Here is a 16,948-nt window from a genome sequence, read left to right as displayed (position 1 = left end):
ATCATAAAAATTTTCAAACCTACCGAAAAATTGAAAGACTGGCACGATGAAATCCTATATACTAATGATAAAATTAAACAAGCATTAATATTTTGCATACTACTTTCTCCTTTCTATGTTTTAATGCTTGAACATTTCACTAAAGAAAATCCTACAAAAAGAAATTTACTCAGATCCTCTGAATGTTCTCTCTACCTCCCTTGTCCCTGCCAATGTGTATGGATCTCAATGGGAGGGGAGTTTTAGGGTAAATAGGAAAAGTGACTATGTAGAGTGGAATCAACCCTACCATGGTCATTTTAATTGAATTCCTTTTACTTATATATTGCAAATGAACCTCCTGGAGTTGAGAAGGGAGTATGTGGTCTGCATTAAGCTTCTTGCCATGAAATAAATCATTCTATTATTTATCGGTAAAAAGTGGACTAGGATACTTGTAAATTTCTTGAAAAATTGTTATCCATTTCAAAATCAGAATTAACAATACAACTGCTGGAACAATTACAATTCATGTGCCTTCTCTGTCTAGAAGTGTTAATCTCATGCATGTCAGACGTGTTCGACACCCCTTGTTAGAAGAGGGGATAAGAGAATGATGATTTTCTATTGTTGTGAGTTTGAGTTACAGCAATGTCATATAGCTGGTCTCAATGATAAGACTGAGCAGTCATCAATGTTTTTGTCTGAGTATATAATGATACAAAGAAGCCTTATTTATCATCTATATTGGTCCTCTCTTTGCCTTCTCAATTCCAAAGACATCTTGATTGTTGATTTTCCCATCCATTCAACTTTGCATGTGAATTCAGAATTGACAACCTTTATTGAGCATATTTATGGTGTAGGCACTTTGTCAGTGTTGGATATACAAAGGAGAATACAACTTGTTCTCTACTTTCAAGGTGGGTGTTGCAAGGAAATGGGAAGAGCTCAGGGTAATTTCTGCATGATTGCTGGGCAAATTAAGTGATTTGCTGGGCTAATGCCTCCAGCACTAGGTCTGGTGCTTTGCCAGAACTTGACACTTGCCAGTCCTCCCCCTCATTTACTGCCGAGTGGATAATGTTATTTCTATGGCTCCTTGCTCCTTCTTCAGGATTCTGACCACACTCTGTGCTTAACTCTTAAAAAGTGGGAACTGAAACCTCTTTTCATCCCCCATCTCCCCCACAGCCTGCATGGTCACCCTCTCATCAAAGTCTTTGTGACACCTAATTTTTTTTAAGTTTATTTATTTATTTTGACAGAGAGAGAGAGAGCGAGAGAGTGAACAGGGGCAGAGCAGAGAGAGAGAGAGAGAGAGAGAGAGAGAGAGAAAGAGAGAGAGAGAGAGGGAGAGAGAGAATCCCAAGCAGGCTCCACACTGGCAGCAAGAGCTCCAGGGGGGACTCAAACCCACAAACCATGAGATCATGACCTGACCCAAAACCAAGAGTTGGACACTTAACCAACTGAACCACCCAAGCACCCCACACCAAATGTTTTATTGGTCATTCCAAGTGGTAAATTTAGCAAAATATAACTGTTAACACAGTTCTTTCCATTAGCACTTTCAAAGCCCACCACCTTGGTGGAATCTTTGCAGACACTGCCAGTCAATTTATCTCTTTGGCATTTCTCTATTTTCTAAGACACGCATGTGAACACTGCCCATATCCAGTCCATCTTCTTACCTCTAATGGCTGACACAGAGCACAATCATGCTACCTCTGTTCCTCACCCTTACCCACTCTCCCTTGGTAGCCAAATGCTACTTTCTCTAAAAAATATGATCAACAAAGAAGCTGGTTCATAAGCACCTAAACAGGGGCACCTGGGTGGCTCAGTCAGTTGAGCATCCGACTTCGGCTTAGGTCATGATTGCGCGGTGAGCTCGAGCCCTGCATCAGGCTCTGTGCTGACAGTTCAGAGCCTGGAGCCTGCTTCTGATTCTGTGTCTCCCTCTCTCTCTACCCCTCCCCCGCTCATGCGCGCGCGCGCGCGCTCTCTCTCTCTCTCTGTCAAAAATAAACATAAGCACCTAAACAATGTGACTGTCAGAATATACCAGATAATGAAAACAAGACATAATATATAAGAAAAATGTGGGAGTGAGAAGTATCCCCACGTAGTGATTAAGAGCTGTGACTCAGAACTTGGATCTGAGTTCAAATCTCATCTTCATAGCTTACTTTCTTTGTGATTTTAGGCAAGTTGTATCAGCCTCAGTTTCCTCATTTGAAAATAAAAATTGTAACAGTTTCTAACTCATGAAGTTGTTGTACAGATTAACTATAACAATGCATGGAAAGCATTGATGATTTAACTCAATATCTGACCACTAACCCCTAATAAATGAATAACACCATTGTTGCTACCATCATAATTATGATAGGGTAACCACACATTTATGTAATAATAAGTCAGAGAAAATGTAACATTTCAGAATTAAGAGCTTCTTCCCAATAATGCAAAGAAACCCTTTATATTGTAATAAGGTAATTTTTCAGGGTAAGATAGATATCTTTTTTCTCCCTTTTCTTTCAGGAAACCATCTATTGCTTTTAATACAAAAATAAACTTTAAAAGAAGAAACTTTTATTTTGCAATCCATCCTCACCTTAAGAGCAGAGCACCACAACTGTTTACTGACATGAAAGTTCATTATTAGTAAACATGAGATAACAACTTTATTTATTTGCAAGTCTGATTACTCCTTGGAGGGAGAGAGGGCACAGAAAGCCTTCCTGTCACCAGAGAACCAGACCCAATTCACACAGCTTAGGAGAAATTTATGAAACAGAAATCTGCCATGCTCAAACAAGTATTCAGCATTCATAATTTGTTTCCATTCTAATTAAGCACTATAGCCCAGCTATTTTGATTGTTTATCCTTACTCCTTAAAGAAAGCAGCTTTAGGATCAGCAGCTGATGTTAGAAGATAATTCAGAAAAAAATATTTTTAGCTAGGACTAAGTCCCTTTGTATACATGCTCCCCTAAACTCTCAGATGTCTACTGGATAGGAGATTTAACTGCTTATCACAGAACCGAAGGAGGAATAAGGAAAACATCACAATATTCCCCTCCAATAAAAATCAATAACGATTTCATTCAGAAAAATTTCAATTTTGAAATGGACACTACAGACCTGAGGCCATAAAGAACGGTCCCATCTGGATGCAGGCGGATCATGCGGTTCTTGACAGTCACTCCATGCACAAATGACTTCTTATCATTCAGAAAGTAGGTATCAGGCACCCAGAGCTGGTCTGCCACTCTATTGTCCAGAGTCAAGTTTAAAGGTATTACATTATAGGACAGTCTCTTATCTCTCCAGGCTTGCTGAAAGTACATTGTCAAGGTATAATCCTGTGAATGTGAGAAGAAAATGGTTATTTGGTACCCAAATGGACTTGGGAGTTAGGCAAACACTTTAGTATTCATAAGAAAAGAAAATATATACAGCCAAACCCCAGAAACATATACTATTCATATATAGGCAAATATTAATTTATTAAACCCATTCTTACTGAAACTTGCTATGTATCAGGCACTGTAGCAGGCACTGTAAATACAGAAGTGAAGAGAGCATATCTTGGCAAAATTTATTATTATATTTTACCCAGGAAGAAAGATGGTAAGGAATAATTACTTAGTTTGTCAATGAGAATCCTAACCCATTTAATCAGGGTGAATTTCCCAGGAGAGGCGACGTTTACACTGAGACTTGTGTAGCTTCTCAGTAATCTAAACAATATTAACTCAGTCAGTATTTAAAGAGGATTGTAATCGCAGGATACTAAATTATCAGGCCAGGCTCTTAGCTTTTGAGAAACAATGGGTTGCTATAAAGTGAGCACTGGTCTTGGAGTCTCAGCTCCTGTATTTCTCAATTGTTTCTAGCGTGTAAATTTACACAACTTCTTTTTTGCTTAAGTTCCCTTAACTATAAATGGGGCTTTCAACACATACCTGATCTACACAGATTATGACAACTAAATGTATAACTCAAATGCAATTTTTAAACTACAAATAGCTATATATTATGAATAAAGCATTTACTATGTATTGTGCATGTTTTATCCATTAGATGCCTATGGGCACTATGTAATTGCTCTCTCACCCTCATTTGAATGATTTAATGAAAGACCAAATATTCATTGGAAAAGATAATTACCAATTTATTTTAAAATCATTTCACCGTGCCCTACTTGAGGGCTTTTGAAAAAAAAAAAAAAAAAAAAAAAACAGAATCATGTGTTAATCATTTCTGCAACCTGAAAACTAGCACAGTCCTAGGGCACAAATGGTGAATGAATGAACAAACGATTGAATGAATGAATATCCAATAAGGTACACCTACTGGATTTCTGCACGTTTGCATACTTTTGTGGATGAGATACACAATAAAATCTCTGTGAAGTCCCTGAATTCTTCCAACCCTCATTGATATTTATACATCCTAATTTGGTTATATAATTTAGAAATACAGCTTGTAAGATATTATCTGCTAAAAACACTGAAAAGTTTTAATGGGAAAAGTATAATCCTTCTGCAAAAAAAGTAAACATCTTTCCTTGTTTCACAAATATACAAATTTTGATCTTATTCAGAAGTCAGTATAGGGCTAACTTCTGAATGAGAAGTGTAGAACCAACCTTCTATTCTAACAAAAGAAACATTAATATCCTCAAGTTATATCAAATAATTGTAGATGAAATTTCCTTTAGTGGATCACTTTAGTCAGTGATCTGAACTGCTCTGAAGCACTCTGCTTTTGTAAAAAAAAAAAAATAGAATGAGGATCTCTAAAATAGCTTCTTGATTTATACTAAAAGCAACCTTGTAGACTTACGAATTACATAACTAGAAAATATGAAAAGGAATAGATACACTTTTTGCATGACTCTGTGTTATAGCCTTAAAAATAGGAAATAAAGGGGCGCCTGGGTGGCGCAGTCGGTTAAGCGTCCGACTTCAGCCAGGTCACGATCTCACGGTCCGTGAGTTCGAGCCCCGCATCGGGCTCTGGGCTGATGGCTCGGAGCCTGGAGTCTGTTTCCGATTCTGTGCCTCCCTCTCTCTGTGACCCTCCCCCGTTCATGCTCTGTCTCTCTCTGTCTCAAAAATTAAAAAAAAAAAAAAAAAAAGTTTAAAAAAAAATTAAAAAAAAATAGGAAATAAAATAGGCAATTTATATGGTGCTTAAGAGGTCACATTTTGTGATTTCCAATTCTTGGAGATAAAATTGAGTATTTTATAATTATCTCTATTAGAAGATAAAGCTATTTATGCTTCTTTCATAATAAACCTCATTGAGATTTAGGGGAGATAATGCTGTCTGGAAAGTGCTCCGTCAGCTGAGATGCGTTTGGACACAGAAACTGTATTCTCTTTTGGGCTAAATAAATGGTACTACTGTGAAATTCAGTGTCATGTGCTAATTCCTGTTGTCAGCAAGGCAAAGCCTGCTAAGAAATGCACCAGACTGACCCTAATAACTCTGCTAATTGTTGCACCAATTTTCATTTCATTTATTTTTAAATGACACATCATAGCACTGTCAAAAATAGAAGAAACTCCTGAATCTAAATAAATATTATTGGGCTTAAGAAGAAAGAGTAGTCTGCTCCACCCTCTCTCCTAAACCTTTATCTACCCAAGATAAATCCTTTGAACTTTCACATAAAAAGTGTATCCTTTACATTTAACAACCCTATGTTTTGAAAATTGTCTCACAATTGGTTTATTCAAACCAAAAAATAATTAAGTTTTTTTACATTTATTTACTTTTGAAAGACAGAGAGGGGCGCCTGGGTGGCGCAGTCGGTTAAGCATCCGACTTCAACCAGGTCACGATCTCGCGGTCTGTGAGTTCGAGCCCCGTGTCGGGCTCTGGGCTGATGGCTCAGAGCCTGGAGCCTGTTTCAGATTCTGTGTCTCCCTCTCTCTCTGCCCCTCCCGCGTTCATGCTCTGTCTCTCTCTGTCCCAAAAAAATAAATAAACGTTTAAAAAAAAAAAAAAAAAAGACAGAGAGACAGAGCACAAGTGGGGGAGGGGCAGAGAAAGAAGGAGACACAGAATCCGAAGCAGGCTCCAGGCTCTGAGTTGTCAGAACAAAGCCCAACACGGGGCTCAAACCCCAAAACGGTAGATCATGACTTGAGCCAAAGTCTGACACTTAACCGACTGAGCCACCCAGGCACCCCTGGAACTGAAAAAATTAAAACACACCCACACACACCCACACACACCCACACTTCTGGATGTTCCTCAATCCATTCCATCACCATGCAAGAAGGATTTAGATAACCACAACTAAAACCAACTGACTTTGAATGCTGAACAACATACAGAAACCCCATGACAGGCTCTCTCTCCCACTAATCACAACTAAATATAATGGAAAGAATAAAATAAGTAAACAAAACTACCAAAGTACCATGCAAAGTAAGAAGAGTATGCAGATTGCGGAGGGAATCAAAATGTGAAGAAAGACCATTCCAATGGTGATTCTGTTGTTTATTTTTTCCTCCCTTTTATCTCATTAAACACACACACACACACACACACACACACACACACACACACAGCCCAAAACACAAATAAATGGAGAGATATACCATGTTCCTAGATTTGAAAAGTACTGTTAAGATGTCAATCCCACCAAATTGATTATAGATAAAATTCAATCCCAACCAATATATGCACAGAATTTTTATAGCTATGCACAAGCTGATTCTAAAATTTATACAGGGAGCAAAGAAATGAGAACAGATGAAACAATTTTGAAAGAAAAGAACAAACTTGGAGAACTTACTATCTGATTTAAAGCCTTACTATTAAGCAAACTAAGGGTGGTATTATGGTATTGATAGAAACACAGATCATGAAATAGAAGAATCTAAAAATAAACCCACACAAAATGCTTAATAATTTCTCACAAGGATGCAAAGGCAATACATTGGAGAAAGCATACTATTTTTAACAAATAGTATGGATTAACAGGAACATCCATATGAAATAAATAAATAAATAAATAAATAAATAAATAAATAAATAAAGTAAAGTCACCTATACTTTACACCTTCCATAAAAATTAACTCAAAATGGGTCACAGACTTAAATGTAAAATGTAGAACTATAAAACTAGGAGAAGAAAACATAAGAGAAATTCTCTGTGACTTTGAGTTAGGCAAAGACATTGATACAAACCTACAAGTACAAGCAATAAAACAAAATACTGATAATGGGATCTCAACAAAATTTAAAACTTATGTTCCATGAAAAACACTATTAAGAGAGTAAAAAGACAAACCACAGATTGGGAGAAGATATTTGCAAATCACATATCTGATAATGAACAGGTATCCAGAATATAAAAATGTATAATGAATTCTCAAAACTCAACAAACAACCCCATAAAAATAGGCAAATAATGTGAACACTTAGCCAATGTAGATGGACAAATGATAAATAAGTACCTGAAGTGACACAAAACATCATTAGTCATCATGGGAAATCAAATTAAAAACTAAAATGAGATCCCACTATATACCCATTAGAAAAGCTAAAATAAAAACATCAAAAAAAAAAAAAAAAAACAACTGCCAATTCCAAATGCTGATGAGGATGCAGAGCAACTGAAAATCCTACTTACTACAGATGGGGATACAAATTTTCAGCCATTTGCACAACAGTTGGACCATTTCTTATAAAGCTAACATACATTTCACAAGTGACCTAGTAATCTTACTCCTGTGTGCAAATAGTTACAGCAGTTCTATATTAATTGTCAAAACTGAAAGCCATCTGGATGAATGCTCTTCAACAGATGACGAGATAAACACAAACTGGTACATCCATGAAACAGAATACTAGTCAGCAATAAGAAAGAACAAACTTTCCGTATATGCAACATCATCCATGTTTTTCAAATACAAAATGTTAAGTAAAAATGCCAGATTCAAAAGGATACATGTTACATGATGCCATTTATACAACATTCCATAAAATGTAAAACTACAGGGGCAAAGAACAGATTAGTAGTTCCCTGGGATTCAAAATGGGGGAGAGGTTGACTACAAAAGGCCAGCATGAAGGAATGATTTGGGGTAATAGAACTGCCCTGCATCCTGATTGCAGTGGTGGTTACATGATTAGACATTTGTCAAAACTCACAGAAGATTATTACGCTGAGCTCTATAATCACTGTGTGCCTTTTTTTTCCTTTTTTTTTCCTTTTTTTTGGGGGGGCACGCTTTCCAAATGTCTATTCTTTTCATTCTCCTCAACCTGAATTGATGTACTTAGTCCATTGACAATGATTAAATATTAATAAGACAAACCCAAAGAAGTAAATAACAACATAAGCCATTTCAGGTGTTTTATTATTAAATAATGAGAACTGTCTTCTTAAGGATCATTCTGTCTACCTACTCCTTTCACAAACCGTTGGCATTTTTCTGGATCCTGCTCCCAGCTACAGACTTTCACTCTGGATATATGGTGCAGGGTCTTATCCTTATGCAAGTTTCAAGCCTGTAAAATGCACTATGTGTTCTGTATTCACATATGGACCTGAATTGCTATTCAACCACAAACTTCAGCATTCTCTCTACCCTCATTTATCTCTATGGTTTTCCATATGCTTTTTTTTTTCTTCTCTGGAGACCTCACCCTTTCTAATCAATGGACCTTTCCCTCTCCTCTTTCAGAGCATGGCCATGTATGTGAGAAAAGTTATAAATGTAATTATATCATTTTCCATACCTTTATGTTCCTTCCCTTATTTTTCTGTTTGGGGAAAAGATGGTAGGGTAAGGGGTTGGTTTCACATGTGTTTAGTCTGTTATCTGAGGACATAAGGACACCTAATAGTTTATTTTTCAATGACCAGAGTTTAAGGCTTATTTTCATCAGTGATTATGGGTTATTCAGTTTCCTTTACTTATTGGAATGAAATTCTCTAAGCTTTCACAGTAACTGCTAATGTGCTAAAATCTTCAACTTTGTTAATTTATCTTACTTCTTGAGATCTTCTAGATAATAGTTTTGCCTCCAAAATTAAATGTTTTCAGAAAAATCTCCCTCTGTCTCTACTTAGACTTTTATATTTTAAAAGAAAATAAAACTTTTAGCTTTATCTTAATTACTTCTTGCTGAAATAAACAATGGTGTTTAATATGCTATCATCTATTATTTTCCTTTAATGTAATATGCTAGGTCAAAATTGAGATTTTGGACTAATAATCTGAGCTTCTGGCTCTTATAAGATAGAACCAGTATTTTTAAGGCTGTAAAATATGTGATTTAAAAACAGTTAATGTAAGTTTAATTTAAATATAATGAAAGTTTCATGTCAATAAAACTCCATGATAAGTTGTTCAACATAGCATATTTATCACTTTTATTACCATTAGGGGCATAGTCTTTTAATATGGGGCATGTTTAGAGAAGTGTTTCATTGTTTCTGTTTGGAATTTCCACTTTAAAAAAATATGACACAACAGGTTGATTCAATGGATAGGATGCCAAATTATTCCCCTAATTAAAAGCTTCTGTTTTTACCCCTTCATGAAAGAAAACACATTACATCTGACATAGAAATTATCACCTAAATAAATACCGTAGGAAGACACTGTATGTAAGTACATAGTAAGTGCATTCTCAACATGTTAAGCTGTTCACCTCCTTGACAGCAAAGAATGTTCCTCATTCCTGTATATATTGCCAATATTATGCATACTTTCTGGTAAATGATAGAACTACCATTGCTTGTACAGATTTCCTTATGAACACTTGGGAATATGTAGAGAGGTCTAAACTGTGCATACCCTTTGCTCTGATATTTACGTTCCTAGCAATATTTGCAGTAAATAATTAAGCAGTATGTTTTGACACCTTTACATACAAACATTACAAGTCTCTTACTTTTGTGTCTCCAATTCTAACAGCCTAGTTTAAATCACCATGATTTGTGAGTGACTGTAATGCCATTGTTACTATCTCCTTGCTTATAAACCTTGTCTTCACAGGGTAGTAGAAACATAACACAGTTCATGTCTCCCTTGGTTAATACCATCCAGATGCTTTTCACTGCACTTAGATTAAACCCAAACTTACTACCATGGCCTTTAAGGTACTACATAACCTGGACTCTGCATGCCTCTCTAATCTTGCCTCCTGCAACCTCTTTTCTTCTGTTACCTCAACTCACTAAGTCCATTAGCTAAGATTTTTCTCTGTTTTACAAATATCCCAAGCTCCTTCAGCCTTACAAACTCTTAATAATTGACTAACTGGAGAACCTATGTACCTGAGTGTAGTTGGCTCTTCTTTGAGACTCAGAGTTCAACTCAAAGATCAAACCTACTCAGGAGGCCCTTCCTTGACCATCTTACTCTCAACCCCAACAGTCCTATCTCATCCCCCATTTTTCTTATGTTTATAATACCGACCATCTTTTTCAACTAGTCATGTTTATTTATTGGCTTACTTTCTTTTTCATCTCTCCCAATAGAAGGTACATTCCATGAAACTATGAAGTTTTCTTGAACTTGTTTATCACTATGTTCTCATGTCTAAAAGAGAGTTTAGCACCGAGTAATAATATACTATCTATTGAAAGCTGTGAAAGACTGAATGAAAGACAATGCACATTTATCTCCCCAAATGCTACTGCTGCATTAGCTACACACACACACACACACACACACACACACACACAGACCATCAGCACAAAACTATAAATACAATATAGTACAAATATATGATGGAATATATGCTGGGATTAAAATTACATTGTAAAAATATTTATTGACATGAATAGATGTTCTCAACATATTATTATGTTATTGTTTTTTAATTTTTTAAAATGTTTTATTATTTATTTTTGAGGGAGAGAGAAAGACAGTGCGAGCTGGGGAGGGGCAGAGAAGAGAGGGAGACACAAAATCCAAAGCAGGCTGCAGGCTCTGAGCTGTCAGCACAGAGCCCGATGCGGGGCTTGAACTTACAGCTGTGAGATCATGACCTGAGACGATGAACCACCCAGGTGCCTCATATATTATTGTTTTTTAAATAATACTGCAAAACAATATGCATAATATGATCACATTTTGAAATATATAAATATATACTGGAAAAAGATGTCTAAGAATATAAATATTAACCGTGGTATTTCTGTATGCTAAGTTGCCAAGAGATTTTTAATTCCTTTGGTAATCTATATTATTTCATTTTATAAATATAAATTACTTCTCAACAAAAACTATATAAACTAATAATTCCTCATTGAATTATATTATAAAAAGATACTCTAATATTAAAAATATGTCTTTACTCTCTGCATGTTAGAGCTCAGCATAAAGGAAAAGGAAATGCATTCAGTGTCATCAATGGAAAATCCTCAGCCTTTTGGCTTGTTATTAACAAAACACAAATCTCCTTTGTATTGATCAAGGGATTTTAACTAGAATCACACAAGACCGTTAGTGATAAACTGTTTTTCCACACCAGGGAAATTCACATGTAACTACCATTGAGAGATGAAAATCCATCCTTAATTTTCCTCCTAAATACTAAAAAAGGAGATCCTAGATTCTTCCCCTGACACTAATATCAGTCTTATTTATACTGTTAGGAAATTTCTTTTTTTCTAATGTAAAGATTTCAGATCTGTCTCTTGTATCATACTCAGAGGATGTGAACACACACAGCACCTTTTTACACTGCAATGGAAGTTTGAATTAATGGATTCTTTCAAAAAGCTTTCCACAAGACTCCATTGCTTGTAAATTCCAATGTCATATGCTCCTTAAGGTCTGCTCTACTCACTTCACCTCTCTGCATCTCTGTTTGCTCATCCAAAGTGAATGAACTGAAATTAAGAGCATCAGAGATTTCAGAGTTTGAGCTGCAGATGTTCTAGGATTCTGTCACTCCATTGATGTTCAACTAATCACTCTCCTGACCTTCTTGTTTGAACTAAAGAATTTTTACCTCCCCAACACATCTTTACATTCCATTTTGCTAATTTTTTTTCCCATGCCCTTCCTTGTCTGCCTTCCCAAATTCAACCCGTTCTCTCAGCATTTATGAGGACTCTCCCTCTTCTCCCTCTGCCACCGTCCATGTTCATCCTCTCAACCCTTTTGTAATGTCATTTAGAGCAGGGAAGTAACCTCTCCAATGAAACTGTACTGTGTTCTCCGAAGTCAAAAGCCATGCTGTTATTTCTTTACAAAGTGACCTGAACATCTTGTCTTTAACATCATTGGCCCCTTACGAATATTCACAGACACACTGAAGCTTGTTCTCACTTCTTCACTAGTCCTTATGGGTTTCCAGTTTTGATTCTTTAACCCCCTTAGTAATCATTACTCCTGAATCCCCCAAGGAATTTGTTCTCCCCACCCAATGGCATTTGAGAGTGAGTTTTCATTCTATCCTTTCCCACATGTCTCCGAAACCCTCAGAGCTACTGGTGTGCTTTCAGTTTTTCAGAGCTTCTAGAATTCTACTAGCAAAGTCCCCAGGGCTGAGAATGAGGATTTCTGAAGGACACAATTATCTATCCAAAGCAGAAAGAACTCAGAGAGAAATATAAATATTCCCACAAAGCCCTTTCCACATTCCTAGCTCTTTAAAATGCTCTCTGTCTTCCACATCTGAGCCCACAAATTGCTGATCCAATTATAGGTCATGGCAATATTTCCACATTCACAACCTCCTAAACTAGAATGTAATGAAGTAAAACTCAGCCCCCACTTAATAGAAGCCATCACACCAGATGTTCAATTGCAGCATTTCAGAAGAAACACATGGCTGCAGCTCTGACTAATTGCTAGAGACACATTCAGGACATGAGAGCTGTACCTAAGATCACCCATAAGGGAAATCTAAGTTGAGAAGTGACTGATTTATTTTCTTGTATGTGAAACTAAAATGCACTTGGTCAAGACAATGAGCTTTTCCACTATTTTGCTTAGCTCACTTTGCATTTTACTACACACCAACCTTCTCAGTGATAATGGGACTAATTCCAAGGATGGTTAAAAATTGAGCCAGTGTAATTCGTTATCTCTGTCCCTATCTTAATATATAAGGCACCCTTGGTAGGGAACTCAGTTCACTCTGAGATAATCAACATCAAAATTACACTTTGTATATGATTTGTTCCCTTATCATTTTGTGCTTTTTTCCTTACTCTAAGTTTATATCAAATTGCTTTAGAGTATTTTGCCATCTACTTAGCCTTTCTCCGACTCTAATACCTAACACTGGCCCTAAGCTAACACTTTTTACATGCATTATCTCATTAATCATCACAACAGCCCTATGGGGTATATACTGGATAGATTTACCATTTACTAGCTGCGGTGAGATTTTGGCCATGCTACCTAACCTACCTGAGACATCATGCTCTGTAAAACAAAGCAAATCATAGTCCCTATTAGAAAGGAAGTTCACCCAAGGAAAGTGATTAGCAGAATGCCTGCCTCAGATTAAGTGTTCTATAAACGTTTGCTGTTAACAATTATCATTATTTCATTATCTCCATTTTCTAGGTGACACATCTGAAACATGGAGATGTGAGTCACTTTTCTGATGTCACTCAGTCAATAATTTTCTAAGTCATGATTTGGCTAGGGAAACATCTGACCATGTAGACCATGTTTTTCGTACTATATTGACCTGCCTGTAGAACACTGACCTTGCTGTCAGTTTTGAGCTTGAGTCATCATTTCCCAACATTGCTTCTATTTTCCTCCACCCCCTCCAAAAAGTGATGGAGGAAATTATCTATTTATTTAACTATCTATGTACCTACCTACAAAGCCACATACAACAACAAAGAAACTAGAACAATCATGAGCATACATAAAATATTCCCTGAGAATTCTCTGGGATTTGAATACTAAAGTTGTGTATATAGGCACATATTCCTGAGCAAACAGAGACTCAATTTTATACAAAAGATGACTGCATAAACTCACTTTGATCCTGCAGAATGATTAAAATACCTGTTTTTGGCAGGATGCATACCTTAATACTGAGAAACCCACAGTATTCAGAGAGACTATATGGTACTATCTGTAGTAATGCATTTATTCAGAAATAATTCAATTGGAAAATAGTTTCAGCAAACTAAAACTTGCCTTGGAGTCATACAATTTCAGGAAGTTTTTTTTCAGTAGCATGATGGCAATGATGACCCAAAAGATCCTGAAGAGCCAAAACAATCTTTAAAAATTAATGCAAAGTAGATGATCTCACACCTCCTAGTTTCAAAATTTATTACAAAGCTACTCTAATCTAAAAAATGTTCTACTGGTATAAAAATAGACATATACGCCAATAGAATAGAATGGAAAGTCCAGAAAAAAAACCCTTGTGTATGAAAAATTGTCTTCAACAGAGTGCCAAGACTACTCAAAGGAAGAGATAGCAGTCTCTGTAACAAATGATGTTGGAAAAAGTGGATCTCAACATGCAAAAGAATGAAGTTGGACCCTTACCTTACACCCACATATAAAAATCACTCAAAATAGATTAAAGACCTAAATGTAAGATCTAAAACTATAAAACTACGAGAAGAAAACACAGAGAAAAAGCATCATGAGATGGATTTGTCAATGATTTCTTGGATATAACACCAAAAGCACTGGCAACAAAAGTGAAAATACACAAATGGGACTACAGGAATTTAAAAGTCATCTGTGGTCAAATGATACAACCCAAAGAATGAAAAGATAATCTATGGAATGGGAGAAATTTTTTGCAAATCATCTATCTGACAAGAGGTTGATATCCTGAATGTACAGAGAATTCCTACGACTCAAAAATAAGTAATAATGAAAATAATAATCTGGCTAAAACATGGGCAAAGGTCTTAAAAAGGCATGTTTCCAAAATCAACACTCAAATGACCAATAAACATATGAAAAGATGCTAAATATTACTTATAATTAGAGAATATAAATCAAAACCACAGTGAGACATCACTTCACATCTATTAGGATGGCAGAAAGAAATGAAGAAAAAGAAAGGAAGGAAGGAAGGAAGGAAGGAAGGAAGGAAGGAAGGAAGGAAGGAAGAAAGAAGAAAGAAAGAAAGAAAGAGAGAGAGAGAGAGAGAGAGAGAGAGAGAGAGAGAAAGAAAGAAAGAAAGAAAGAAAAGAAAGAAAAAGGAAGGAAGGAAGGAAGGAAGGAAGGAAGGAAGGAAGGAAGGAAGGAAGGAAGGAAGAGAAATGGGGAGGAAGGCAGAAAGAATGAAAGTGCTGATGAGGATGTAGAGAAATTAGAACTCTGCATACTGTTCGTGGGAATGTAAAGTGATACAGCTGATATAGAAAACAATATGGTAGTTCTTCAAAACATTAAAATTAGAATTATTGTATGATTCAGCAATCCCACTTCTGTGTATACATCCACAAGAATTGAAAGTGAGATCCTGAAGAGATATTTGCACACCCATGTTCATAGCAGCATTATTCACAATAGTCAAGATATGAAAGCAACCCAAATATCCATTAATAGATGAATAGTTAAAATGTAGCAGATACAATAGATTATTTTTTTCTGTCTTTACAAGGAAGAAAATTCTGGCACATGCTACAATATGGATAAACCTTGAAGACATTATGCTAAGTGAAACAAGCCAGTCACAAAGAGAGAGATACTGTATGATTCTGTTCATATGAGATATCTAAAGTGGTAAAATTCATAGAAACAGAAAATATAATTTTATTTTTCTAGTTACTGGGAGGAGAAAGAAAAGTAGAGTTGTTTGATAGGTAAAGAGTTTTAGTTTCATGAGATAAAAAGAGTTCTGGAGACTGGTAGCACACTAATATAAATATACTTAATACTACTGAACTGTTCACTTAAAAATATATTAGGTACACTTATTAGCTAAGTTACTATGTGAGAAAAATAATCATTTTGCAAACAACAATCATTTGCTTTTTAATTTTGGATATGTATATAGTGATTTAGTAAACCTTCCCATTTTTTACATGAAATTTTGTGAAAATATAAGAAAAGCTGGAACTATTCTTTCTCTTTCACACAAATGAATTGAGTAAAAAATTCATGTCACAATCTTTCTTGCTACATGATACAGAAAGATTGGTTTGACCAAGTTAATAAGGAAAAAACTGTTTGGGATATATAGATATATACAAAATCTCCAAGGAAAATTGCATTTATAGCTACTTTACATAATACCAGTAAGTTAACTTTTAAAACTCACCTTGAAAAACAGAAGTTACATACATATCACCATTCTGTTTTCAAATCAAATTCATTGAGTTATCATTGATGTAAATTACTACATTCACCAGACATGGTATCATGTCTGATGGTGGTCTCAAAAGTGATCTTTGGAATTAAGTTTTAATAATCCATTTTCTACCTATGGCACACTGGCCAGTGGTACATATTATTACTGAGTGTGTCAAAATGAAATTATTTACAACATACTTCTTGCATTTGTTGATCTCCCATGGAATTTCCTACAAGGTGCTATAATCTGTCAGTTACAGAAGAATAACTTTGCAAGAGATTTTAGGGAGAAGGGAATAGGCAAACAATTATCCCACACACATTTCATGAGTGTTTGCCATGACTGACTATAATGACATATATATCATATTATGTGCCCTTTCATATACATTTGTCTTATTTATGCATACTTGCAATGGGTAGACAACATCCTATCTTATCTGGCTATTTCAGCTTTTCCTTCAATTCTGAGCAGTGCTTTTATAGGAAAAGTGAAAAGCATGAGGAAATGACAGAGACAGGTAGTGCTATATAGACCCTTTTCCATATTTTAGATGTTTATTTTTGTTCTGCTCAGTGTGAAATAGGCTCATTCTTTCTGAAGCTATAGCCTCTGAAGAGATCTGACAGTATTAAAAAGAAAGGACATTTTAAAGTAAGTACATATCATTGCTTT

At 35.7% G+C, this 16,948-nt stretch overlaps 1 protein-coding gene across 4 annotated transcripts in view; it reads right to left on the bottom strand.

Moving 5' to 3' along the window:
• GABRB2 (gamma-aminobutyric acid type A receptor subunit beta2) overlaps positions 1-16,948 on the bottom strand; it is a 239,510-nt gene that overhangs the window by 157,369 nt on the left and 65,193 nt on the right. For all 4 annotated transcript variants that reach the window (XM_011285651.4, XM_045035975.1, XM_011285648.4 and 1 more), the window contains one exon: positions 3,131-3,351. In XM_011285651.4, coding sequence (XP_011283953.1) covers positions 3,131-3,351 — 221 coding nt within the window. The remainder of the gene's footprint in view (positions 1-3,130; positions 3,352-16,948) is intronic.

The sequence above is a fragment of the Felis catus genome, chromosome A1 (genome assembly GCF_018350175.1).
Source record: "Felis catus isolate Fca126 chromosome A1, F.catus_Fca126_mat1.0, whole genome shotgun sequence".
Lineage (NCBI taxonomy): Eukaryota > Metazoa > Chordata > Mammalia > Carnivora > Felidae > Felis > Felis catus.
This window is presented reverse-complemented; position numbering and strand designations above follow the sequence as displayed.